The 22548-nt window shown below is 46.9% G+C and overlaps 10 protein-coding genes and 1 non-coding gene across 11 annotated transcripts; 5 read left to right on the forward strand and 6 right to left on the reverse strand.

Annotated features, from left to right (window-relative positions):
- Window positions 1-84: 84 nt before the first annotated feature.
- M431DRAFT_485499 (hypothetical protein) lies at window positions 85-2333 on the reverse strand (the record flags this gene model as incomplete). Its single annotated transcript, XM_024916289.1, has 8 exons — window positions 85-260; window positions 334-593; window positions 645-958; window positions 1014-1116; window positions 1173-1272; window positions 1325-1758; window positions 1816-2207; window positions 2259-2333. 8 exons carry the CDS (start codon window positions 2331-2333, stop codon window positions 85-87), a joined length of 1854 nt encoding a protein of 617 aa, XP_024770468.1.
- A 611-nt stretch (window positions 2334-2944) lies between these two features.
- Window positions 2945-4314, forward strand: M431DRAFT_123601 (hypothetical protein). The gene is made up of 5 exons (XM_024912201.1): window positions 2945-3482; window positions 3538-3619; window positions 3689-3779; window positions 3845-4089; window positions 4151-4314. The coding sequence occupies exons 1-5, from the start codon at window positions 3018-3020 to the stop codon at window positions 4240-4242; spliced, it is 975 nt and encodes a 324-aa protein (XP_024770469.1). The 5' UTR covers window positions 2945-3017; the 3' UTR covers window positions 4243-4314.
- Window positions 4315-4769: 455 nt separating this feature from the next.
- M431DRAFT_523489 (hypothetical protein) lies at window positions 4770-5416 on the reverse strand. Its single transcript, XM_024920547.1, has 3 exons — window positions 5366-5416; window positions 4976-5305; window positions 4770-4911 (listed from the first exon to the last, which is right to left on the reverse strand). Exons 2-3 carry the CDS (start codon window positions 5276-5278, stop codon window positions 4879-4881), a joined length of 336 nt encoding a protein of 111 aa, XP_024770470.1. The 5' UTR covers window positions 5279-5305; window positions 5366-5416; the 3' UTR covers window positions 4770-4878.
- Window positions 5417-6529: 1113 nt separating this feature from the next.
- M431DRAFT_94507 (hypothetical protein) lies at window positions 6530-7538 on the forward strand (the record flags this gene model as incomplete). The annotated part of the gene is made up of 2 exons (XM_024924597.1): window positions 6530-7212; window positions 7271-7538. 2 exons carry the CDS (start codon window positions 6530-6532, stop codon window positions 7536-7538), a joined length of 951 nt encoding a protein of 316 aa, XP_024770471.1.
- A 1433-nt stretch (window positions 7539-8971) lies between these two features.
- On the forward strand, window positions 8972-10561 carry M431DRAFT_511704 (hypothetical protein). Its single transcript, XM_024919711.1, has 4 exons — window positions 8972-9308; window positions 9370-9885; window positions 9939-10130; window positions 10197-10561. Exons 1-4 carry the CDS (start codon window positions 9157-9159, stop codon window positions 10444-10446), a joined length of 1110 nt encoding a protein of 369 aa, XP_024770472.1. The 5' UTR covers window positions 8972-9156; the 3' UTR covers window positions 10447-10561.
- Window positions 10562-10909: 348 nt separating this feature from the next.
- On the reverse strand, window positions 10910-11009 carry M431DRAFT_t163. The gene has a single exon. It is a non-coding gene; the product is annotated as a tRNA-Ile (tRNA).
- A 1264-nt stretch (window positions 11010-12273) lies between these two features.
- On the reverse strand, window positions 12274-12980 carry M431DRAFT_485503 (hypothetical protein; the record flags this gene model as incomplete). Its single annotated transcript, XM_024916290.1, has 2 exons — window positions 12274-12576; window positions 12723-12980. 2 exons carry the CDS (start codon window positions 12978-12980, stop codon window positions 12274-12276), a joined length of 561 nt encoding a protein of 186 aa, XP_024770473.1.
- Window positions 12981-13762: 782 nt separating this feature from the next.
- On the forward strand, window positions 13763-15482 carry M431DRAFT_511708 (hypothetical protein). The gene has a single exon (XM_024919712.1). The coding sequence runs from the start codon at window positions 13877-13879 to the stop codon at window positions 15275-15277; it is 1401 nt and encodes a 466-aa protein (XP_024770474.1). The 5' UTR covers window positions 13763-13876; the 3' UTR covers window positions 15278-15482.
- Window positions 15483-15996: 514 nt separating this feature from the next.
- Window positions 15997-17053, reverse strand: M431DRAFT_94516 (hypothetical protein; the record flags this gene model as incomplete). The annotated part of the gene is made up of 3 exons (XM_024924599.1): window positions 15997-16152; window positions 16244-16459; window positions 16553-17053. The coding sequence occupies 3 exons, from the start codon at window positions 17051-17053 to the stop codon at window positions 15997-15999; spliced, it is 873 nt and encodes a 290-aa protein (XP_024770475.1).
- Window positions 17054-17985: 932 nt separating this feature from the next.
- Window positions 17986-21027, forward strand: M431DRAFT_94513 (hypothetical protein; the record flags this gene model as incomplete). The annotated part of the gene is made up of 5 exons (XM_024924598.1): window positions 17986-18237; window positions 18321-18775; window positions 18851-19933; window positions 19986-20346; window positions 20407-21027. The coding sequence occupies 5 exons, from the start codon at window positions 17986-17988 to the stop codon at window positions 21025-21027; spliced, it is 2772 nt and encodes a 923-aa protein (XP_024770476.1).
- An 89-nt stretch (window positions 21028-21116) lies between these two features.
- Window positions 21117-21961, reverse strand: M431DRAFT_533822 (hypothetical protein; the record flags this gene model as incomplete). The annotated part of the gene is made up of 1 exon (XM_024920899.1): window positions 21117-21961. Exon 1 carries the CDS (start codon window positions 21945-21947, stop codon window positions 21117-21119), a length of 831 nt encoding a protein of 276 aa, XP_024770477.1. The 5' UTR covers window positions 21948-21961.
- Window positions 21962-22548: the final 587 nt, after the last annotated feature.

Consider the following 22548-nt stretch of genomic DNA (forward strand, 5'->3'; position numbering starts at 1 on the left):
TAAATTCCTACGGAAATTTTTTACTCAAGTGGCGGCCCTATGGGCTATCGAGCACCATGCGATGTACTAAAACTGTCTACCCTACTAAACAAGACGGGCTTGTTCTTGGTCTGATTCAATGACAGCGTATGAATCTTCGAAGAGTTTACTAACGAAATCAGCTAGCATAATGTCGCTGCCCTTAGCAGCTATGAATCCAATAGCGGCAGGAAGTTGTTCTTCCCGTTGCGTGAACTTTGAGTCATATGGCGTAGAGCCAACTATACATCATAGATTAGTAAATCCTGGGAAAGTCTGAAGAACAAACCGATCATCTAATTGTTATGTACTTACCAGGAAAAATAAGCTCTGGACATTGAGCATAAGGACCAACATTATAAAAAAAGAACCCTTGGCCTGTAAACTCTTGTGGCCCCATCTTATACGTATCCCGATAGTTTGGCTCGCCATTTGTCCAAGGGAGAACGATGATGCTGCTGGAGTAGCCATCCTTGGTAGGCGGCATGATATGCTCATAGAACCAGTCGTGGTATGTCTTGAGAAGTCTCTCACCCTCTGCCTTTTGCTTCTCTGTTACTGTCGGTGTATATTCCCTGCGTAGCAGTCAGATATTTTAATCAATTTCATGCAGCCATCCTACTTACACTTTGAATCGAACCTGGGGGTTGAGGATAGGTGGTTTACCCATCTTATCCGTGTATTCTTCGATGAACGGTTTAAGAAGTCCTGTCCACTGGTCGCGGTTGGCAGACCAGTCGAAGGCGTGATGAAAATATCTGCTGATGGATTCGTCGGCCCCTTCTGGGCGGGTTCTTTTCCATGTGTCTGCGAGATTGATATTCGTACGATTTACACCCAGAAACTTCTCAACACGTACGATAAAACTTTCCATGACCATTTGGCTTTCTTCATGGTTAACTGGCCAGTAGTCGGTCAAGTAGATTAGCTTAGTTGGTTTCTATTGAAAGTAAGTACGTCAGCGGTTGACGAGAAGCCGTGGATTAAATGCATACCTCGTAAATCTTGCCCTGCGTTTCCGCCGAGCCGTATAGTGCTTGCGCGAGAGTCTTGAACTCCGTTGCCGTTCGGGCAAATCCACCAATCGTATCCCAATTGCTAGGTGATAAATATGTAAGCAAATATAAGTTCATAGATGTCCGCTGAAAACATACGAGCTGTACGGCACTAAGCCGGTGGTGTTTGCGGCTCCAAGCGTGGGCCTCATTCCGAAAATTCCCTGAGCCGCGGAAGGAGATCTGATACTCCCCAAAGCTCGAAGATAGTTAGCAAACGCCTATTGATATACAGTAATAATGTATCTTACTGTCTGTGCCCAAGGACATGTCAAGCCACTTATACGTGGATACGGCAGAAGCACTGCCAGCACTGCTTCCACTGGGCGTGAGATAGCCATCTCCGCGCGGATTCCAAGGTCCATGATAGTCGACCCAGTCACTCGTTGGCCATTCTGAGTCAGCAAATTGTGTAGTCTTTAGCTTTCCAACTATGACAAAGCCCAAGTCGATGAGCCGCTTGACTGTTTCCGCGCTTTCTGTTTTGGGTGGATAGAGCTCGGTGTAGGCACGCGAGGAAGCTCCAGTCTTGAGCCCTTTCAAGTCTATAATGTCTTTTATAGCTATGCGCAAGCCCGCGTACGGCTTCTCACAAGAGTTGGTGTAATATAGGCGAGAGGGTACGGCGACAGTGAGAGCTGATGGAAACTGTTCTCCGTACGCAGAAACACCCAGGGATCGAAAGCTTCAACAGTAATCAGCTCTGGCCACAACAGGCAGAAGTTTCAAGCTCAATACTCACCCATCTCCATCATCTGGGACTGTGGCCACTATAAAGGCATCAGCAGTATCTGGGTACAACCGATAGGCTTGGTAAAGTTGACCGTGATGCACAAAATAAGGACCCTGGGGAAGCTGAACTTCCGCTGCACCATTGTAGAAGAGACGTATATGGTTAGCTCCAAGGCTGCGAAGAATATCCCTGTCGTTTTCTGTGAGTTCAAGATCGATGTCGGTTGTCTGGACTATTATGGTCCCAATGAAATCCCTCGACCAGACGTCATCTTTGGTGCTGAAATCATCCAAGATGGTTTGGAGCTCAGCCGCGTTGGGAAAGTGATGATCAATCGTAAGAATGGTGCACGCTTCGGCAGCCGTATCGCGGTCAAACGTCGGTGTGTCAAGGTGAGAGTCCTATGGATCATCAGCAAATGATTCGAGCTGCACGACGCATTCAGGCCTCACAGAAGGAGCTAAAGGGTGGATGTAGTAAGAAATGTCGCCGACTCGGACAACTGCCGACACAACCTCTCTAGCCATGGCTTGTCTGTAGAAGATGGTGAATATTGCTGCGAGTAGTACTGACAATATAGCCATCTCATGGACTAAAACTCTCACGTTGGGCTGTGCGAGAAGGGAGGGGAAAGTGATAGCAGCTGCAGCTGCAGCTATGGGAATGGAATAAAAGTTGGGAAAGATAGAAAAGCTGAGGTGCTCAATGACGAAGAAAAGGCGGGGGCATCAGAACTCCCAGAAAATTGAGGCTCTGTGGTGAGAGTATGTGACGGTGTGCTTTTGGGTGATGTATCTTGGGTACACGTCAGTATATGTAGTGGTGGTGACACAGATGGATTCACGTACCCGTATACTTATATTAATACGAAAATGAATTCTCAAGGTTGGTAACACGGGCCGCACAGCACCAGGCTTTGCTAAAATTGGCGGCCCCTGCATATACGAATGCATGTATACCTTACCTGGCTTTGTGTTTCCTGACAAAGAAGAGCAAGGCCAGCCGTCCGACCAACAGAGCAACACTAAGAGGAGTAGACGTTGGTAACATCGACCTCATGCAATAGGCTAGCGCACTGATTGGGATCAAAGTGAATGGTTTCATATTTCCTCCGGCGTGCACATTTACCTTTCATCTCCACGGGGACAAAGCGCAGGCACTACATTCCAAACCACACCTCTTTCATATCTGTCTCCTCAGCATCCAGAAACATGGAGCTCAAGCCTGTTGAGGTTGAAGCAGCCAGCGAGCATTCCAGCGAGAGCACAGACGTTTCATCGCTATCGCTTTTCACGAATTTAGACAAAGAATGGGAGCTTGACAGCTCAAAGCCATCTCTACACAATGCCAGCATTTTTTACATGAAACCAAGTCCCCAGTACGACGCCGAGAAGCCGTATTTCTTCAATGTCCCAGTGGAGGCCTCTTGGTCCCCGAAGGTAAAGCAAACTAATGTGTGCTATACACGCAAAACCGTCGCTATAGCGGATGTGCGTGGACATGAGCGAATATTCTTACTGGACAAGCATGGATTCCAGCTAGGAAACTTTGTCACGTCTCTCTCATACGATGAATTTGCGTCAACTGATATCATCGTCGGGCGATATTACGAAGAGGTAAAACAATTTCTCAAGGAAAACATAGGGGCTATAGATGTTCTCCCGTTCGATTTTCAGGTATACTAGCCTTCATCTAGTGCTCCTATATTTCATTGGTTAACCAATCATATAGGTCCGTCGCAAAGATCCTACTCTTCCGTTTGGATCTAGAGGAGCCCCGGGGAAAGCTCAGCCATTTGCTGCAGTTCATGGTGGTAAGGAGGCCATAATTAATGGACTAATATATTGCTCCACTTGGAGAACATTTCCTGATAAATCGACAGACCAAACAATCAATGCTGCCTACAGGCGCTTGAAGCATTTTCATCCCGAATACGCTCAGAAGTATGCGAAAAATCGATTCCAGATCGTCAAGTAGGTGATCTTGAAAGCGTTTGAACGTCAAAGTAGGCAGCAACATCAGACTGATGGTAAAATAGTGTTTGGAAACCACTGAGAGGTCCAGTCTGTGACTCCCCTCTAGCTGTCTGCGATTACAGGACTGTCAAAGACGAAGACCGAGTTCCCACCGATATCATTTTCCCTGATTATTTAGGTGAAACATACAACCTTTGGCCGAATCCTAATCATCGCTTTTACTTCATTGATAAACAACGAGCTGAGGAAGCATGGATGATCAAGTGCTTTGACTCGGAATCGATGATAAGCCCAGAGATTGCGCAATGTACTGAATGATTTATACATCAAAGAACAAATTTGGTTCTAATGTGGCTAACATTTTATAGTTGCACCTCACGTATCGTTCCCTTACGGGCATCGAGGGGATAACAACCCTAGAAGAGAGAGTGTAGAAGTAAGAGCATTCGTCTTCTATTAATAATTATCGAGTGTTCTGGAATCTAGTAGACACTTCACATCTTTGTCATTCTATATCAATACATGAGTTTTTATTCGATCTCTAAGATTACAACATAGCATGTGCCTTGGCCATGTCAAGCTGCTGCCATAGAGTTGGTGCACAGTGACTTGACCAGAAGACTCTAAGCCTTCGACTATAATTCAATGAGCGATATCTCTCTACTGCAATTAAAAGGTAAGTCGAATTATATGAATGTCTCAAATTTGGAAAGAAGTAGATAAGACGAGGGCGCTTCTAGATTTTGAAACTTCTATTGTTAAACAGACACAGGTATATTTCTTACGGTTGAGTGTTATCCCATTTGTCAGGACTTGGTGATTTAGATACATGCCAAAATATTGGTGGAATGATTTATCAGGAACAGCTGAGATCTACTTAATTCTCACATTTTACAACAAAACTGTAAAAGCATAATTATTTTCTTTACCCGGTAGGCATCTGAAAATTCACGTCTGTGATAAGAAAACATTTCACAACGTTGAAAAGATGATCGTAGTTTCTTTTATTCTATACTAGAAAAGACTTGTCTGAGCTATCTATATTTAGCAAAAGTATAACTATCTCTTCTAGCCCAATAGTGTTTATATCGTTACCTTAACCGCCCTCTGCGACAGTGGTGCAAACATGCTGCGTATGATATAGTTAATATAATGTAGCTGGCATAACCATAGAAAAAGATAGAGGGACATACGCATCCCTTTCCATTGCAATATCGGCAATCGAAAGATTCGGTATTCTTGCAAGGGACGTCTACTTCGCCTTCAAATATATTGCACCAATGATACCACGGTTTTTCGTTAGGGTTGGATGCGTCTCTCTTCCATACCAGCCAAGGCTTAGCCTTCAACTCTGCGCGAGTAAGGTTGGCGGCATTAACAGGAGGCCAGAATTCTCGCCACGGTTGATAGTTAGGCCCTCTTTCAGGACGATTTATGGTATCCCATGCGAGAGAATGGGCATCCACGTCTTCAGAAAGATTCTGGTAGTGAGACATATTTATCAACGTAGCAGTGGCCTAGGTCTAGATGTAGAGTAAGAAAAGATCGATCAGAGGTTGTGAGTAGGAAGTCTTGTAAATTACCTTTTTTTGCTTCAATTTTCACAAAGACATCGATATAAAAATGGAATTTAGGGACGTAAGTTGAGGAAAAGCGGTGAGTCCCGCTCCTCATATATATATACATAGGATACCGCATAACATAGGTATTTATGCGTAAGTTTATAGCCTTAATTCTCTAAGTATCTTACATGTGTATTGTCACTCTAGCGAGTCCAGAGTCCAGTATGTGAGTGTACAGGCTTCATTGTACGTATTGGAAGAGATATTTGCTTAGCCAAAACTTCGGCTTGTACATATTACATTCTCTCAGTGTTGCTCATGCAAACGGCAACATATCTAGGTACATGTAGATATAGGTAGTTCGAAGTACATAGAGACAGCTACATGTGATAAGTCCATTTGACATTACCCCTCAGGATAAAGCACCGTAATAAAGTCTCCGAAATTGAACGTGCTACGCGTCTGATGATGATTGGGCAATTAATATAATATTTGGTGATCACGATGCGTACCTAGTGTAACTATGTTGTTGCACCTATGCTTTGTAACCCAAATATTGGTCTCCATTGGCTATAGCATCCACACCTGTCCTACAATGTATTCCAACAAGTCTCCGGTTCTGCTACATCCTACAATTCTAAAAATATACGAGATGTATCAGCTTTTCTTGTGCTCACACCCATGTTCGTGGTAGACTTTTGACGCGAAGCGGTGAAGCCTTACTTCGTCCGTAAGACCTCGTCAATACTCAGCTGGAAAAACAATGGTGTTACTGATATGTGGTCACACCATGTATACTATTCGTATTTCAGTACTTACCTTGTTGTAAACGATGAAAAGAAAAGTGTTTCATACCTGACTACAGTGGTAGCAGATTGAATGTAGATAGCGAGAGGTGCAAGTCGCTATCGGAGTAATGTTTCGCTTGCCAGTATACACTTACTAGAATCCATACCGCATAGAATCGAAATCAACCTAAATCTACAATGAACAATTCATGCGAAGATCAGTTGTCAAATCTTACAAACATGGTACGTAAACTCCGGTTACCAGCTGTTAAGTAGCGTGACATCTTGTATCATTGATACCTCGTTTCAAACCGCTCTTCTCTTTCCTAATTGCTAGACTAAATTGGCGTTGTTGTATTGCTTACAAGTTATTGGTCTCAATAATTAGGAACCAGAAATGCCCAATATTTCGAGATTCGAAATCACTGGTGTTTTCACACACCCCAACGCCAAAGCCGACATCGTCCTCGTCCACGGTGTCAACGGACACCCCCGGAATACGTGGACAGCCAAAAATGGGACGTTTTGGCCTGTCGAATTACTTCCCAAATCTCTTCAAGATGAACACGCCAATATACTTGTATACGGCTACAACGCTGACGCTTACTCACGGGGGAAAGACCAGCACGCTAGCCACAATATTATCTTGCAACACGCTCAAACTCTCGTGACTAATCTCACAGTGTATCGCAAGAGCAACGCTTGCTTCAAAAATCCTATAATATGGGTTGCGCATAGCTTTGGTGGTATCCTGGTGAAACGCGCTTTGTTGTACTCAAACGATTTGCGCGCCACCGATCATGGGGATCTCCGCTCTATATACGTATCCACGTATGGTATTATTTTCCTTGGTACACCACACGCGGGGTCCATTCTCGCCAATTTGGGTCTTTATATTCACCAAGCATCCCGTATTACTATTCCGAGGTCGATATTCCAGTCTGAGTCCGCTTTGCTAAAAACACTCAAACGGGATAATGAGCGGCTCCGGGAGATCAATAACCAATTTCTTAACATCTACGAGCGTTTCAAGATACACATGGTACACGAGAACCACAAAACCGATTTAAAGATAACAAGGTAAGCTCTGTGTGATCCTGCTCTTCGTGAGATTATGTTTACAACTAGTACCTGTTAGGGCGTTAGTAGTAGATGGCCCTTCGGCAGGAAATCCACTTCCGGGAGCTACATATTATGGAATAGAGGCGACTCATTCCAATATGTGCAAGTTTAAGGATATAAATGCACCTGGATATCTGATTATTTCTACGGCGATCCGGGATTGGGTTGGCGATTCTACTGAGGTCATAAAGAATCGATGGGATAATGAAAAGGAGGATCGACATGCGAAAGTGCGTCGTGACATAGACGAGATGCAGAAATCATCTGTAAGTAATGTAGAGTAGTGATATTCTTGAAATGGGTGTCTCGCCCCAAGGAATAAGATTGCTGAGCTTTTATTTAGATCTCACTACAGCCCTTAGTAGCTACAAAGCTTTCCCGGGAAACTGTTATAGCTGACATGAAAGAAGTCCATCAAAGGACTGCCGGCGTTTCTGATACCTTCTCATCTGGACTCAGTTTGCTTGAGCCATCAGGTAAGATATATCACTTCTATGTCTATCATATAGCGAAGCAGTTTTGGGATAGAGAACTTGTTTTGAAGCAACATTCATTGACAGAGAGAATTTATTGGTATCTGTAGCGAACGTCCATTATCTCGGCCGCCGCCTTGCTCAGGCACGCATTGACGGCCAAGAATTCTTTCAAAGTCTGCAAACTATCGACGAGAGTATCAGCGCTTTTACTGCGCCAATCCGTGTTGATATCCAACGAGAAATTGTGTTTGACATCCCTTATCCCAGGAACAGATGGTTTACTGGGAGAGAAGAAACACTCTCTAATATCCAAGATTTCTTGGTACCCAAAAGGAAATTAAGAACAAGAGAAGTCTCCCAACTAGCCTCATATTCCTCAAAGATTTTTGTGATTCATGGACTTCCAGGCATTGGAAAAACCAATCTTGCCCTTGAGTTTGGGTATCGTCAAAAATTAGCATTTACTCACGTCTTCTGGATATCTTCTGACAGCGAAGAGAAGCTTAACCAAGGACTATACAAAATCGCACAGTCGTTGGGATTAGTGAGGGATACCATAATAGAAGACGAAAAAAACATTGTGAAGGCAGCAATGACGTGGCTCAAGAACCCTAATCCAAGTAAGAATCCCAGAAACACATCAGAAAATAATCACTAAAGCTATCTAGAATACAAATGGCTTCTCATATTGGATAACGTTGATAATGCTCAAGTCTTAAACCCTCTCTGGTCAGATCTTCACTGCGGCTCAGTACTCATCACCAGTAGAGATCCTATTCCAGGAGTGGCAGCGGTGACATCTACGAGCCGCAGCCATCGGCTTGTTCAGCTATCTCCATATGAAGGAACTGAGTTTGTGAAAAAAAGATTGAAAGAGAAAATACAAGGAGACATCGACGATGATTCAGCAGCCGACCTAGCAAAGCGGTTTGCGTACTATCCACTCTATATGTACCATATGACGTCTTTTATTGAGATGGCATCGTTGACGTTGGATGGATTTTACGAACAATTGGAGTCTGAGCCTGCTGCCGACGACGAGCTTCAGGATTTGTGCGTCGATAGCCCATGGTATACGAAGAGTGTCGCCAAAGCAATCGAATCCCATATGGCAAAACTAGATCCTCAGGCCCGGGAGATTCTCACAGCCGTGGCTTTTTTTGATCCCGACTCAATCCCTGAGAGATTACTCTTGTCGACTGATGGGAAAGTGTCCTATCTTTCTAGCGCTATCAAGCGACAAAAGATTCTCTTCTCGTTAAGTCAACCCTCTTTCATATATATTAATACAGACGACGAGGGCTCAGAGAGATGCATCAGTCTGCATCGCTTAGTACGTGATGCAGCACTTCGATCAGATTTTGAACCACAGAAGGCATTCGAGACTGCGGTTTGGCTTCTCAGAAAATCTTTCCCACTACACAAAATGTCGCGAGACCATATGGTAGAAGACTGGGCTGAATGTGAAGTCTTTCAGCCACATGTTCTTACCCTTCATGACCGTTACCTAGATTTTAGGAAACGCGGGGTTCTCGCTCCGTCGTTTGAGTCTATTGAGCTGATTTACTCATGCGCCTGGTTAATAACTCTCTCATTTTCTTTGCGTTCACAACATTTGCACTGACAATATGCCGGGCAGGTACCTTTGTGAGCGTGGCCGGTTCAGTATCAGCAAGACCCTTATTTCCACCGTCTTCGACGATTACAATAGCCTGAGGAAGATACCGCAAGCTGTTCCTGTTGAATTCCTAGCTGACCTCTATACTGTTCAACTATACTATAGCAATGAAACGGACAAGGGGCTCAATCTTGTTGAGCTGGCTACACAGGCTATGAATATCCGCGAAAATGCGGTCGAACAGGGTCTTATGGATCAGTATCACCCAAATCGAGCAAACGGCCCAATGAATGTCGGCGTTGTCTTGGCCTTAGAAGACCCTGAAGCTGCAATTCATATGCATTCTAGAGCCCTGGAAATAAGAAAGGGATCTAGTAAGTACGAAGCTGAGCAAATATATGGCTTTGCCCTGAATTATCTCAATATCGGAAGATGTTGGTGGGTGGTTGGAAAGTTAGACATGGCCGCATCCTGTTTCAAGCAGTGTCTGAGTCTTTGTAAAAGACGCGAAGCCGAGGTCGGCAAGCGGTTTTCACTGTAAGTCATTCTACCTTATACGCATTGATATTACTTGCTGAGAAAGAGAACAGGACAGCCTGGGCACTATCGGCTTTAGGGATCATTCGAGCATATGAAAATAACTTTGTGGACGCAATGAGGTTGATGTCTGAGGGCTTAGAACTCCATATATGTACCATGGGTGAACGTCACATAAAGACATTGGCGTGTTACTACCGGCTTGGGTGGTTGTGCCAACGAGTTAGAGAATACTCACGAGCAAGGTAAGACAGGGACGAGCAGATTTACACGCACTATGATGGTCCAACTCTTTCTTACGCTTTATTTAGGCAGCTTCTTGGTATTTGCCATGATGCATACAGCGCCTTATCGAGCAAACCCGAGTTAGCACGAACAAAATTTCAGCTCTCGAAAGTTCTAAAAGAAATGGGTGCCGCAGAAGAGCAGTGGAAACGAATGGATTTCGAGTCACGGGCGCTTTTGTCAGAAGTCTTGTTAGCAAGAGGGGCGACCCATATAAAAAAAGAGCTGTTCGAAGAGGCGGATTTTAACAATGAGATCAATTATTATTATCGATAAATGCAAAGAACTTTTGCATCTTATCCAGCTGTTCTTAGCTTTACTCGCTCACAGTCACAAGTCCAGGCTCTGTTGTATTTTATTATAGCTATTGGTCCTATTATTCCATTTCTCCTTCAATGCCGTTTTTGTTTCGACCTATATCTAAATATATATCTCCTCAATACTTCAGAGCAATATTTCTTTAAGTAATCCCCGCTATTACATCACATTCTTCTTCTTCATGAGGATCAAATATTTGACTAGTGGCGGGGAGCAGGACCGACTATATAATAAATTGAGCCGTAAAGAGTGAGTTTCGCTCGCAGACAATGATGAGGCAATGAAGCAAAAAAAGAGAGAAAATATTTGATTCAGCAACGTGTATATGACAAAGAGGTATACGCATCAAAGCAAAGACAATTTGTCAAACAAAAGATGCAAAAAAGAAATTTCCAATTCCGGATAACGCATTGGGGCATCTTGCTCCCGGCAGGGCTTGAACCTGCGACCTTCGCATTACCAAGGCTAGACGGTTAAGTCTAGTATTAGTACGAAGCTCTAACCAACTGAGCTACGGAAGCGCATCCGATTTAAGAAATTATCGGGTTCGAAGCCGAGAGGCTCCGAATTGTTGAACGACTGATTCATTATTGCCATTCATATAGGATAATAGTACCGTATCTCGACGATTATCCTCAGCATTGGAGAATATTATATCGTATCGCAGCTCTACTGCTATTGGGAAAATAAGTTTCCTCCAACTATATACCCTTTTTCTTTCTATGCAAGAACCAGCAAGGAAATTCTAGTCTCAGCAATTATACCCTAAAAACGTATCACGCTGGTCCAGGCTCTCCGTTTATAAGAATGTCATCTCGCTAAACGCATTTCTGCTTCATCCACGCCTGATTGTAGCTTTGTAATAGCTTTTAGGAACAACAGAGCCTGATATTTCGGCTTTTGACCATCATGAGTCCACCTTGACTTAGCCATAAGGCTGGCACACCAACAGCGAAGACCAGTCATAACTGGTTAATATCGTGGGAGCTTTGACATAGCCACTATGGGCATCCGTTGAGATTGATAAGATACACATACTGGAGGATATATCACTTCAGTTTTTCCCGAATTTATTATTTTCAACTTGGTTTTTGAGTCCTTCGTCGGGAATCAAGAAGACATACCCGGAACTCCAAGTACACTGTCGGTAGATTGCCTGCCATGGACAGAAATTTGGTGGCCAAACGGGCGAAATTGTATTATCTACCGAACTTATGCGACCAATGCTCCCGAATTGACCTGTTGAATGTATTCAAGTATGCCGATACACATTTTAGCCCAATAGGTGCCTCCAGCGGCAAAAATATTTCTTGGACACATTCTTCGAAAGAGGGATACTTTGTGACGTGATGTAAAGAACCACCCGCAACTCTGCGGCAAGTCGATTCACTTTGACGAATTCGCTGCAGAGTTTCACGACGCTGACTATGGAGATCACGGCCACCGAGGCCTACTTCAAATCAATGCTGAAGGTGGCCAAGCAAGCCGACAAGGATTTTGCAGCATACAGCTAGGAGTCTCTGCACGTTGGGGAGCACCTCGTTGAGTTGCTGGGCGGCATCGACCCGATCCTAATGGCGATCGAATTTATTTGCTCGACGTTCCCTGAGGCGACGGTTAACGGTCCTCCCTGAGCCCATCACCACCCGCATCTTTGGCGTATTCGAAGACGTGCTCCGCACCATCGATGAGTTTAGGAAGGGCCGCGACCAGACCATCGCAGACACCTGGCTTCTCGCGCAAGAGTACGCGAGGCCTCACAGTGAGACGCCCAAGACATGCTCGCTAGAGGACGTATGCCGCACGAAGGCGCATGGATTGGGCATGGCTGGGCTGTCTTCGCTCATCAAGACGCCACGGGAGCGGCTCGACAGCACCAGCAGAAGCTTTCAATCCATGCACGACCTGGGAAAAGCCCCCTTCGATGGCTACAGCACAGAGCCGCCCCCCGATGGCCGGTACGCCAGGCTGGATTCCGCGTTTGCTTTTGTGACTGCTGCTGTCGACAACACCATCATAGAGGTTCTCGGCATTCAAGGCCATCTCGGACCAGTGCACGGCGGTCGAGGCCCGGCTGCTGGCCGCCGACTACGCGCGTGAGCAGCGCACCAACATTGCCAACATCGCCGGGCCGGTGAAGAGCGTACTGGAGGTTTGGGATCCGTGCCGCTCACTTCGAAGGAGACTCTGGCAACAGCTCTCCCGGCTCAGCGGCGGAGGTGATGGTGTCGTACGACGCCTCCAAAGCCCCAAAGGAACCGCCTGGCGAGATCCAGGGCTGGATAGCCGAGATCCTCGACACGCTCCTGTCCGCAGCCGCTGAGACCGCGACGCAAGAAGCTCTGGCAAAGGTGCTCCACCTCGACAACGTCAGTGACGGCATCGGCGGGTTGATCGCGGAGCTTCAGGGTTTTTTCCACAGAAAAGTCGGAGCTGGGCATCGCCGTCGACAACCTCATGCGCAAGGCGGCGCCAAACCCCCAGGAACACATGCACCACGCCACCCAAAAAGAGAGAGAAAAAACAAAAGGGGAGGGGGGAGAAGGAAAAAGAAATTGATTCTATGGTAGTTGGCAAAAAGTTCACCTATTGTACCATAGGTTATGAAAACCCCTTTTTCAAGATTTTCTTGCACCTGGAATTGAATCTCGAGTGCACTTGCTTATATGTATGGTTCGGAACACTAACCGCTCGGCTAATGCCCGAGGGATTTACACCATTACTACCTAGGTAATCAAGGTATAAATGAGAGTGCGGGCATAGTAAACGCGATATCTTCCACCAAAAGAATCCCCGAAGTCAGTAGAGGACAAGAAAATGGTGCGATAGCTCCGTTTGTTATACATAGAGAAGATACAAATTGGGCTAAATCGTGAGCCTTGTCTTCCAGAAATGGAAGCATGCGCTTCCAGTTTCTAAGCGCCTCTCTGCAGAAAATAACGGATTTTGCTCATTAATGAAGATCTTACGGAAACGTGTCCGATTTCGGAAACATTTGGATTCAAAGTCGGAAGGGCTCCGAATTATTAACAGCTGAGGTTATTATTACCATTCATATAAGATATCTATTATGTTCTGTCTTCACCAGGCCGTATCACTGAGCTGCTTCCCGCTCATAATCTCATTATTGGAGACTTAATCACTTACAGACATCATTAGTCTTTCATTATCCTGACCTGCCGCTAGCCTCAATATGTTATCTCCATTGGCTCCAAGTTGACATGATGACTTGAAAAGTCTGTTTTCTCATAGACATATTCGCAGGGTGGCAAACTCAGGTGCAGGTTCGCACATTTTGGCACTGTATTGCTTAGTCATCCCAAATAGCGAAGACTTCTTTTCTGGTCATCGAGATTCAACAAATGTTCCATCTCAGCCAGGTTTCGGCATGTCTACTTCACCATCACCTGCATCAGTGCTAAACTTCAATGCGCTCTTCGATAATCCTCTGTTCGCCGGAGGTATCGGCCTCGCCTCCTTAGGAGCTGCCGCAGCGTTTGCCCGCAAAGGATCAATCGTCGTCCTCGGAGCTGCTCGCCGCCGGCTTCTTGTCAATGTTGAGATAAGCAAACAAGATCCGGCATATCCCTGGATCCTCGCATGGCTGTCACAGCCTCGTGAGACGCCGGGCTTTATTGCCTCGCGGCTCACAAGGATTCACAACCTGTCAGTGGCGACTGCGACAGCTTCAAGAGGACCAGGAGCAGGCGGGCCTATCAACGCTCATTTCTTTCTTCAGCCGGGATATGGACGCCACATTGTCAAGTTTGGCAAGGCTTTCATTTCGGTCAACAGGGAGAAACACAATACGGCGAACATGAATACCGGAGAGCCGCATGAGATTGTCCAGTTAACCACCCTCTGGGCGCATCGACATGTATTTGAAGACCTCTTTCGAGAGGCGCACCAATTGGCCGCAAAAGCCAACGAAGGAAAGACGGTAGTTTACTCTGCGCGCGGGCTTGAATGGAGTCCGCTTGGAGATGCTCGAAAGAAGAGGCCGCTCGGCTCAGTCATATTGGACGAGGGGATCAAGGAGAGCATAGTTGGCGATGTCAAAGATTTCTTGTCAAGGCAACAGTGGTATGTTGATCGAGGCATTCCCTACCGGAGAGGATACCTTTTGTTTGGGCCTCCAGGAAGTGGCAAAAGCTCTTTTATCCAAGCGCTGGCGGGAGAGCTTGACTTTAGTGTCGCCATGATCAATCTCAGCGAAATGGGTATGACGGATGATAAATTGGCATACCTCCTCACAAAACTGCCCAAGAGAAGTCTGCTTCTGTTGGAAGATGCGGATGCTGCCTTTGTCAATCGTCGACAGCGGGACACGGATGGATACAGCGGTGCCAATGTCACCTTCTCAGGTCTTCTCAATGCGCTCGATGGTGTTGCCGCCGGTGAAGAGCGCATCGCTTTTCTTACTACCAACCACATTGAGCGCCTAGATCCTGCGTTGATCCGACCAGGTCGAGTGGACTTGATGCTGAAAATTGGCGAGGCAACAAAGTATCAAGCTACACAGATGTGGGATCGCTTTTATGGCGATGTTGACCAGGATCACTCGGGTCGGGCACGGTTCTTGGAACGGCTGGAAGAACTCGGCTTATTTGGACAATACAAGGACGGTCAAGCTTCTAACCGGCACACAAGCGCTGCTGCTATTCAAGGATTGTTCCTGTTCAACAAAAATGACATGCAAGGTGCCATCGACATGGCTGAAGGTCTAATTCCAAGGAAATTTGAGGCTGAAGACCCAACTCCTGACGGGGCTATCAAGACGCCAGTCTGAGAATGTTGTGGTGGGAGACCATTTGTATAACAATCATGTACATTATGTTATAAAATTGAAGGATACCCCGGGTAGACAAGGAAATATTGTGATGATAGCTTGGATCATTTGGGCCATGCATCCAATTTGTTGAATCAAGAGTCGATTGACCCATTTCACCTCTTTTACTGTAAATAAGAACACAGTGCTGCGACGTAGGTTGAGACAAGGATACGTAGTCCGGGTTAAGCCAATTGACTTGGTATGTCGACGTAGTCTGGAGGCAAGGCTTCTCAAGGCTTCCCAAGGCTTCTCAAGGCTTCCCAAGGCTTCCCAAGGCTTCCCAATGATGGAATGTTTGGGACTAAAGCATTGTCCAATATGCACTCAGGAATCGTTGTAATCGAATAACAAATTTCCTTATCTTAACTCTTTTATCTCATCCAATTTTAACTCGTTTTGTCCTCGCTCAGTGTCAGTGTCAACGAGGTGTCCAAAATATCACCAATGCAACCTAATCAAGATTGACATAATGTTTGACACCCCAAGAGACCGACCGTATGGTATATAATACAGCATAAATGCCAAACACAAAGTGGGTATTTCAATGCTTTTCCCCCCAGACAGAGAATCCGGCCTGTTCTTATCCTTTGATCTAATAGGGGAACATCTATGCAAGTCCTTGCTACTTGCCCAGCCTGAGCCAGAGCAATCTAGCATTCTATACAGATTCAATTTGCTTAGTGAAGACCTTGAAGTTGACACACATCCAAGGTATGACAGGTTGTGAAACCTTGCAGCAGAGCTGTCACATGTGAGTACATGGCGCATAAGATGGCGACATGAAAGAGCTGGTGTGAGCTCCCAAAGATATCAAATGTACCTGGCGCCAAACGCTCCGGGATTCGGAACTGCAAACAATTCGTTAGAATGAATTCTCGTCCTTCAGTGAGGTGAGCGTGCGAGACATACCGCGTAAAGGCTGACTCCAGTGCCATAAAAGGTAAGCTCAACCAGGTACCATTTCATTCCAGAGTATTGGAGCATGTATTCAAGGCCGTATCGTTGGACTCCATGTAGCAGTGGGATGAACGATGAAGCGCCAAAGACAACAAAGGCACCCACTTTCACTTTCCGCCAGCGCGGCGTTTTAAGAATGGGGTTCGAGATGAGAACACCGGTGATTGTGCCCGTGGATAAGATCTGAAACTCATGTTAGCGTACTAACTATTGGATGTTCAACCCAGCTACCGGGTGAGAGAGTGTGAGCGGTGATGGTCGCTCGGAGAGACTGACAATACCCCAATGCAGTTTTTGCAAGTCCGCCTCGCAGAAAAACACATAGAAGATGCCGGATGAGAACGTGCCCACTGTGACAATGACAATACCAAGCAAATCCATTCCGTGCCAGAACAGGTCTACGCGATGCGAGTGAGGCTGTATCAGGTGGTAAAGTGAGCTCAAGACCAAACAGATTTCCGCACACCAGAAGTAGACTCCAAACGCCGCATAGTCCATGGACAAGACGTTGAGAAATTGAGGCTGGGACAGCAACCGAAGGACGAGAGGTGCCAAGAATGGTAGGAGCAGAGCTCCGATCAGATGAGTGTACACATTGCAAGTCTCGTTGTGCAAAAATGTCAGGCTGGCCAGGACCTCCAGATAGTCTCCGTTCTCTGGCCGATACCCGCTGAGGATATACTTGTTGTCAAACTGCCAATCAGCAACCTCTTGCCACGATACCGTTCGCGGTTTTTTGGCCTTTGGCAGACTTGCGGGGTTGTTCGTGGTGCTCATGTTGACTTGCGGCACCTGTCGTTTCTTGAGTTGTGTTTCTGACATGATTCCTCTCACGAGAAGTCAGAGCCGCGCTGACTGACGATGAAGCACAAGACACCAATGCCAGCGGCTAGACTTTTAAGTAAAAAGCAGGGGGGGGGGTTAGATAAATGTCACAAAAGATTGATGATAAAAGTGCAATGCAACAGCAAATAGCGAGGCACGGACGCGCGAGGCCCCCAACAAACTGGTTGTCGACGTGTTTCAGCGCAGAGAGTGTGGCTTGAAATCATTTATCAGGCAATAAGAACCAATTACTACAGGCGCACACAATAGTTTCACTTCCCATCTTCAACTACGTTGAGTTGCCAATGGAGGTCATTGGGAGGCCAAGCAGAGCAGGGAATGCGTGCCTTCGCGCCTATGACCACACGCAAGTGGACACATGGCCCCCAACATAGCCGCCTCAGCTTTGAGATGGAGGGTCGGCTGTCCGTTCGGTTTTCAAGTTCTCATTCTCATGCAGTACCTACTTGGTACCGCTGTGCTCAGGTTACAGCGGGTGGCTCCATCGAATATGCTCGTTCATATCCACAATTCCCAGCTTACTCCCTTGTAATTGCAGTAGCTGAGCCTCAAGAGCTGGACTGAGGAAACTGACCTGTCAGAAGGCGTGGGCTGTAGACACACGGCTGGTGTGCTCATAGGAGGAGGATCTGCACGCTGGGTTCATCACGGCTTTGGGTGCGTATTCAGTATAGTACAAGCAGTTGAAGTTGAACACAGCCCGATGCGAGGCGAGGGGTTCTATCCTTGCATCCATACAATGGCGACGATTACCTGATCAGCTCAAGGTGGGATACCTATAACATTTTCTTGCAGCCTTACACGGCACACCTGATTTGTCTCTTAGTGACATCGCGGAATCTGCGAATTTTCGACGTACAACCATGAATGCAAGTAATTTACAAGTTCTGTTCAAGAGCACGGTCGATTTTTTGGTTGGAAGACAACCGGAAAAGACAGAGGAGCCCGTGTCATTGAGATCACAAACACAAGCAGCCTGGGTGCGCGCGGATGCATTTCTACAGAGCTACGCCGATGAATCCGACGAGCCTGAGCCTGAGCCTGAGGACATTGCAAGAGCGCTGCGCGCATTTGAACAGTATGTCCAATATAACCCGGATGAGAAATCGGCTTCTGTAGGTGATCCCGCTATACGGCAAGCTTCAGTCTTTCGGCCTCTCAGTTCCAGCTCACCTACTAACACCAGAGTACGGAGCAGGGTTTACGCCGCGATGTGCCGTATCCCAAGCTTCAGGCGATGCACGACATGATGGAGCAGCGGCGTCGTGGTGCGATTACAAACCCAGGCCCTCCCATTCAGGTCAGTAAACGGAAACGAGAAAGTGACGCTGTCATCGAGGAATTTTCGCAAATAGACCGGAGGGCAAAGATGCGCCGAGTTCTTCCTCCTCGCGAAGACCCGAATGCCATCGACAATTTTGACAAAGACCCCGATGCCGATTTCGCCGTGCGCATGAGGAAGCATCTAGTGTCGTTGGACAATGCGTTGCGGCAGCACTGGGTATGCGTTTGCCAGAGGTGCTCGGGGTTGAGCGTGAGACTTTCGCTGCCACAGCAGAACAAGGATTTCAACGTTGAGACGAGCTTCGAAGTGTTCTTCGGCGTGCGGGCTCCGGGTGAAACTGCATTGCAAGAAGCAAAAATAACGATCAAGTGAGCTTTGTGAAGCTTCATCCAATGACTTCTACTGACATTCCGCGGTAGAGACGTACACAACAGCAGGATGAGAAGCGCGTCTGAGCCCGTAGTTAGCACCACGCCCGAATTTGTCCACCTATGCCAAAGCATTACAGAGTCGCTCGGTCAGCAAAACTGCTTGCACTTGGCTCTTGAGGGTGGGATATTTCAGAGGCTTCGCCCGCAGCCAAAGACTTTTGGCGGCGATCAAATGTCGCGAACGGTATCTTTGTCGGCTCTATTCCAGCGTCAGCAAGAATTACGTGGTAAATCTGCATTACCACTCAAGGGGAAGCGAATATTAGCTGTCACACTAGCTGCTGCGCTGCTCCCATTCTTGGAGACGCCGTGGATACAGCCTTCCTTCAATCACTCACACATTCTATTCGTTGATCCGCTGGAGGATGGACAACTCCCCGACATCACGAAGCCCTTCCTGGCCATGGAACACGTTCCGATCATCGCAGCCGGCAGGGCAGCCAATGGAGTCAACGCTGACAGCTCTAAACACAATGTTCATCCCAATGCGAGTGTGCTAGCGCTAGGCATACTCTTGTGTGAGCTTCACTATTGCACACCTATAGAGTTGATGGGAGATGACCCGCACGGGACCAGGAACGTCAATTCCGATTATTATACCTGCCTTAAATTGCTCAACAATCTAGAAGCTGACGCCGGTAGAGATTACTTTCTCGCTACGAGAGCATGCCTGCGGTGGGAGTACCTCCCTCCTGGACAGCAGGCCGCCTTTGAATCTGACGACGTTCAGCGGCTCTTCTATCAAAACGTCATCAAACGACTCGAAGCTGAGATATTCAAGTCATGGGGTCTTCGAATGGAGAACTTGGGCTCACTTGATCCTCAACAGAATCAGCTCTGCTGGGGTCCCTTTGGTCAAGAAGTTGTCCGCCATGAAACAGCCAAGGTCGAGATCTCTGACAACGGATCACGGGCAATCCCATATCGTTCAATGTCTGACGCCACACCCGCGAGCTACACAACTCTCACGCCCGATACGGTATCACGAGTGCCGGGGTCGCGACAACCTTCTCCAAACCCCCAATTCCGTGCACAGCTCGTCGAGAAGAGTCTGTACTTTTTTGACGCAAGCCACCAGGCGGGCAATGGACAAGAGTAAAGTGTTTCCATAGCATTATGAAGCTTCACCATACTAATGATTTGCTAGGAGTCCGCTTTCGATACAATGGATGGACAACCTTCTGGCCTCGATTTATCACCATGTTGATCCTTTCGACGCTTTTGAGCCTGGTACCAGAACGTTCGAACCCGTGCGAATAGCCATCTTGGATTCTGGATGGGACCCTGAAAATCCACTTCTAATGACCGACCAGGGCCCGGATCCACGGATCAGGGACTGGCAAAGTTTTGTGAACGGAAAAGCCTCAAATGATACTCGAGACGAGATCGGGCACGGCACTCATGCTCTTGGACTCCTACTCAAAGTTGCCACATGCGCTGAGGTTTACGTCGCTAGAGTGGCAGGTCGCGAAACTCTAGATCGTGCTACTTACGATGACATTGCAAAGGTAAGGCTGGCTACATGACGGAACAAACTGTTTTTTAGACCAAACTAATTGTTTTTATAGGCCATTGACCACGCGGTGAATGTGTGGAATGTGGACATTATATCAATGTCTTTCGGTATTCGGGAATATAACAAGCCTATGCAGGAGGCCATATCTCGTGCACTACACAGTCAGACATTGCTCTTCGCCGCGGCATCGAATGATGGAGCAAATCTTGGGCGAGCTTTTCCGGCCAAGTATCCCAGCGTCTTTTGCATCCACTCAACGGATGGAAACGGCAATCCCTCCTCGTTCAACCCAACAGCAGACGACAAAGATGTCAACTTCAGCTTACTCGGAGAGAATGTCTCTTCTCACTGGCCGATTGGCAAGAATGGCCATTTTGAACATGTTAATGTCATGTCGGGCACATCAGTCGCGACACCGATCGCCGCTGGGCTTGCTGCAGCGATCTTATCTTTTGTGCGGCAGCAGGAACAACACATGGCTCCGGGAAATGAGTTACTAGGGTCGTGGCTGAAAGACGTCCATTCGATGGATGAGGTCTTGAAGAGTATGGTCAAGCAGAGGAGGGGGCAAGGTTATGACTACATCACGCCTCATACACTCTTTGATAGGAAGTCGACAAGGGAGGAGGTTTACAACAAGATTAAGAATATCAGAAAACACTTGTATGACTAGAAACGTAATAACGATACACTCCACTTCCAACAATATACCCAATTCATGAGATCTCAAGTATGTTTCAATTTATTTTTATTCTTTCATCATCAAGCAGAGACGCAATAGATAATGCCATTCTCAGCCACATCGGGAACGGCTATCGCAGTCTTGATGTCTGACCCATCTACATCCTCCACCAAAACAGCTATACCGTCATCTTTTTCATCGCCAATAGCCAAAAAGGCGCCCTTGTTATACTCTTCAACGGCAAGTTTCCGCCCAAACTTGAGTCTTTTGACACGGAACGCAAACACAAATTCAGATTCGCGATTAATCTCAGTCTCATCATCATTCGTGCTGTTCCAGCGCCCTTTTGGGCCAAAAGTTGTAGCCAGCGCAGGCACGTCAATACCAATGTTCCCAGAGACCTTTGTGCTCTGCGAAGTTGAGTACTTGATTCTGGCGCCTTTGACGAGCTTCATGCCCGTGACGAGGAAGAGCGAGACACTCGGTGCGAATTTTTGCTTGGGCTCCCTCAGCCATGTCTGTATGGTGGGTGCCTTGACGGCTTCTTGCACATACTCCTGCGTCGGCTCAAACGCCAGAGTCGTTACTGTGTCAAAAGCAAAGATACTCTTCGTCGTGTTCGAGTGTGCAACGTTGACTTCGGGACCGACAGGCAACCCGCCACTAGCCAGCTGTAGGAACTGTGCGTAAACACCCAAACCGACGCCCTTTTCGGTTGAAACGGTCTTCTTCCAGTCCGTCTCTACGACAGGTGGGAACGCGTCAGCAACGGCGACGGTTTTTGCTCTATTCAGAGGGTATTGCGGGGATGACGTAGAGCGAATTATAGAACCGAGGGATAACGGGCCGGTTGGTGGCGGATGGATGAAGTCGGACGTCGGACATAGGAAATACGTCTTTGCAAAGGCCATGGCTCAAGGGTTCGGTCGAGACGTTGCAAGGGTTTCCTTAGGGTTTTCAAGCTGTCCAACTTCCTATTTACTTGACAAGTTTCCAAGTTATATGTAGGTACCAGAACTCTCAACTACCTAAGTATTAGCAAGTATGCCTAACCGAAAGCTACATAATGATTGCAGTAGTCTCGCCGCAAAGTGTGGAGTGAAAGAGGCTCAACAAGTGTCCGTGTGCTTGGATCGCCTAGACAACTACGTAGTTGTATCTGTAGTTGGGATAGTTCAGACAATATAAGCCCCGGTAAGAGAGTGACAAATAGTGAGGCTTCCTGATGTTCCTTCTGTGGCGTCAGAGTTGCGGGCTAGGCTAGCAGCCTATCCTTGCCCCTGTCCCTGCTCTGATCCTGGTAACTCAAGAACGCCTCTGGCCACGTTGATTCGATAGCGAAATGTGAACAAGCCGGACCGCGGGACCAACCGAACTATCGCGCGCCTTCTCTATCATACGACTACATTCATGCAGAGTCTCGCATATGCCTACCAACCTGGGTAAGTGGGCTGGGAGCCTTGTTGCACTTGTTGCATTCACGCCCCCTTTGATTTTGGTTTTCCGTGTTAA

Source organism: Trichoderma harzianum, assembly GCF_003025095.1.
Source record: "Trichoderma harzianum CBS 226.95 unplaced genomic scaffold M431scaffold_13, whole genome shotgun sequence".
NCBI lineage: Eukaryota > Fungi > Ascomycota > Sordariomycetes > Hypocreales > Hypocreaceae > Trichoderma > Trichoderma harzianum.

Bases quoted from the DNA above. Each gene is read 5' to 3' on its own strand.
- M431DRAFT_123601 (XM_024912201.1), top strand. From the start codon at position 3,018: ATGGAGCTCAAGCCTGTTGAGGTTGAAGCAGCCAGCGAGCATTCCAGC. The intron at 3,483-3,537 runs GTATACTAGCCT...CCAATCATATAG, and splicing joins TTCTCCCGTTCGATTTTCAG to GTCCGTCGCAAAGATCCTAC. The intron at 4,090-4,150 runs GTACTGAATGAT...AACATTTTATAG, and splicing joins AAGCCCAGAGATTGCGCAAT to TTGCACCTCACGTATCGTTC.
- M431DRAFT_523489 (XM_024920547.1), bottom strand. From the start codon at position 5,278: ATGTCTCACTACCAGAATCTTTCTGAAGACGTGGATGCCCATTCTCTC. The intron at 4,912-4,975 runs GTATGTCCCTCT...TATCATACGCAG, and splicing joins ATTGCAATGGAAAGGGATGC to CATGTTTGCACCACTGTCGC.
- M431DRAFT_511704 (XM_024919711.1), top strand. From the start codon at position 9,157: ATGTCGCGAGACCATATGGTAGAAGACTGGGCTGAATGTGAAGTCTTT. The intron at 9,309-9,369 runs GTTAATAACTCT...TATGCCGGGCAG, and splicing joins CTGATTTACTCATGCGCCTG to GTACCTTTGTGAGCGTGGCC. The intron at 10,131-10,196 runs GTAAGACAGGGA...CGCTTTATTTAG, and splicing joins AGAGAATACTCACGAGCAAG to GCAGCTTCTTGGTATTTGCC.
- M431DRAFT_511708 (XM_024919712.1), top strand. From the start codon at position 13,877: ATGTCTACTTCACCATCACCTGCATCAGTGCTAAACTTCAATGCGCTC.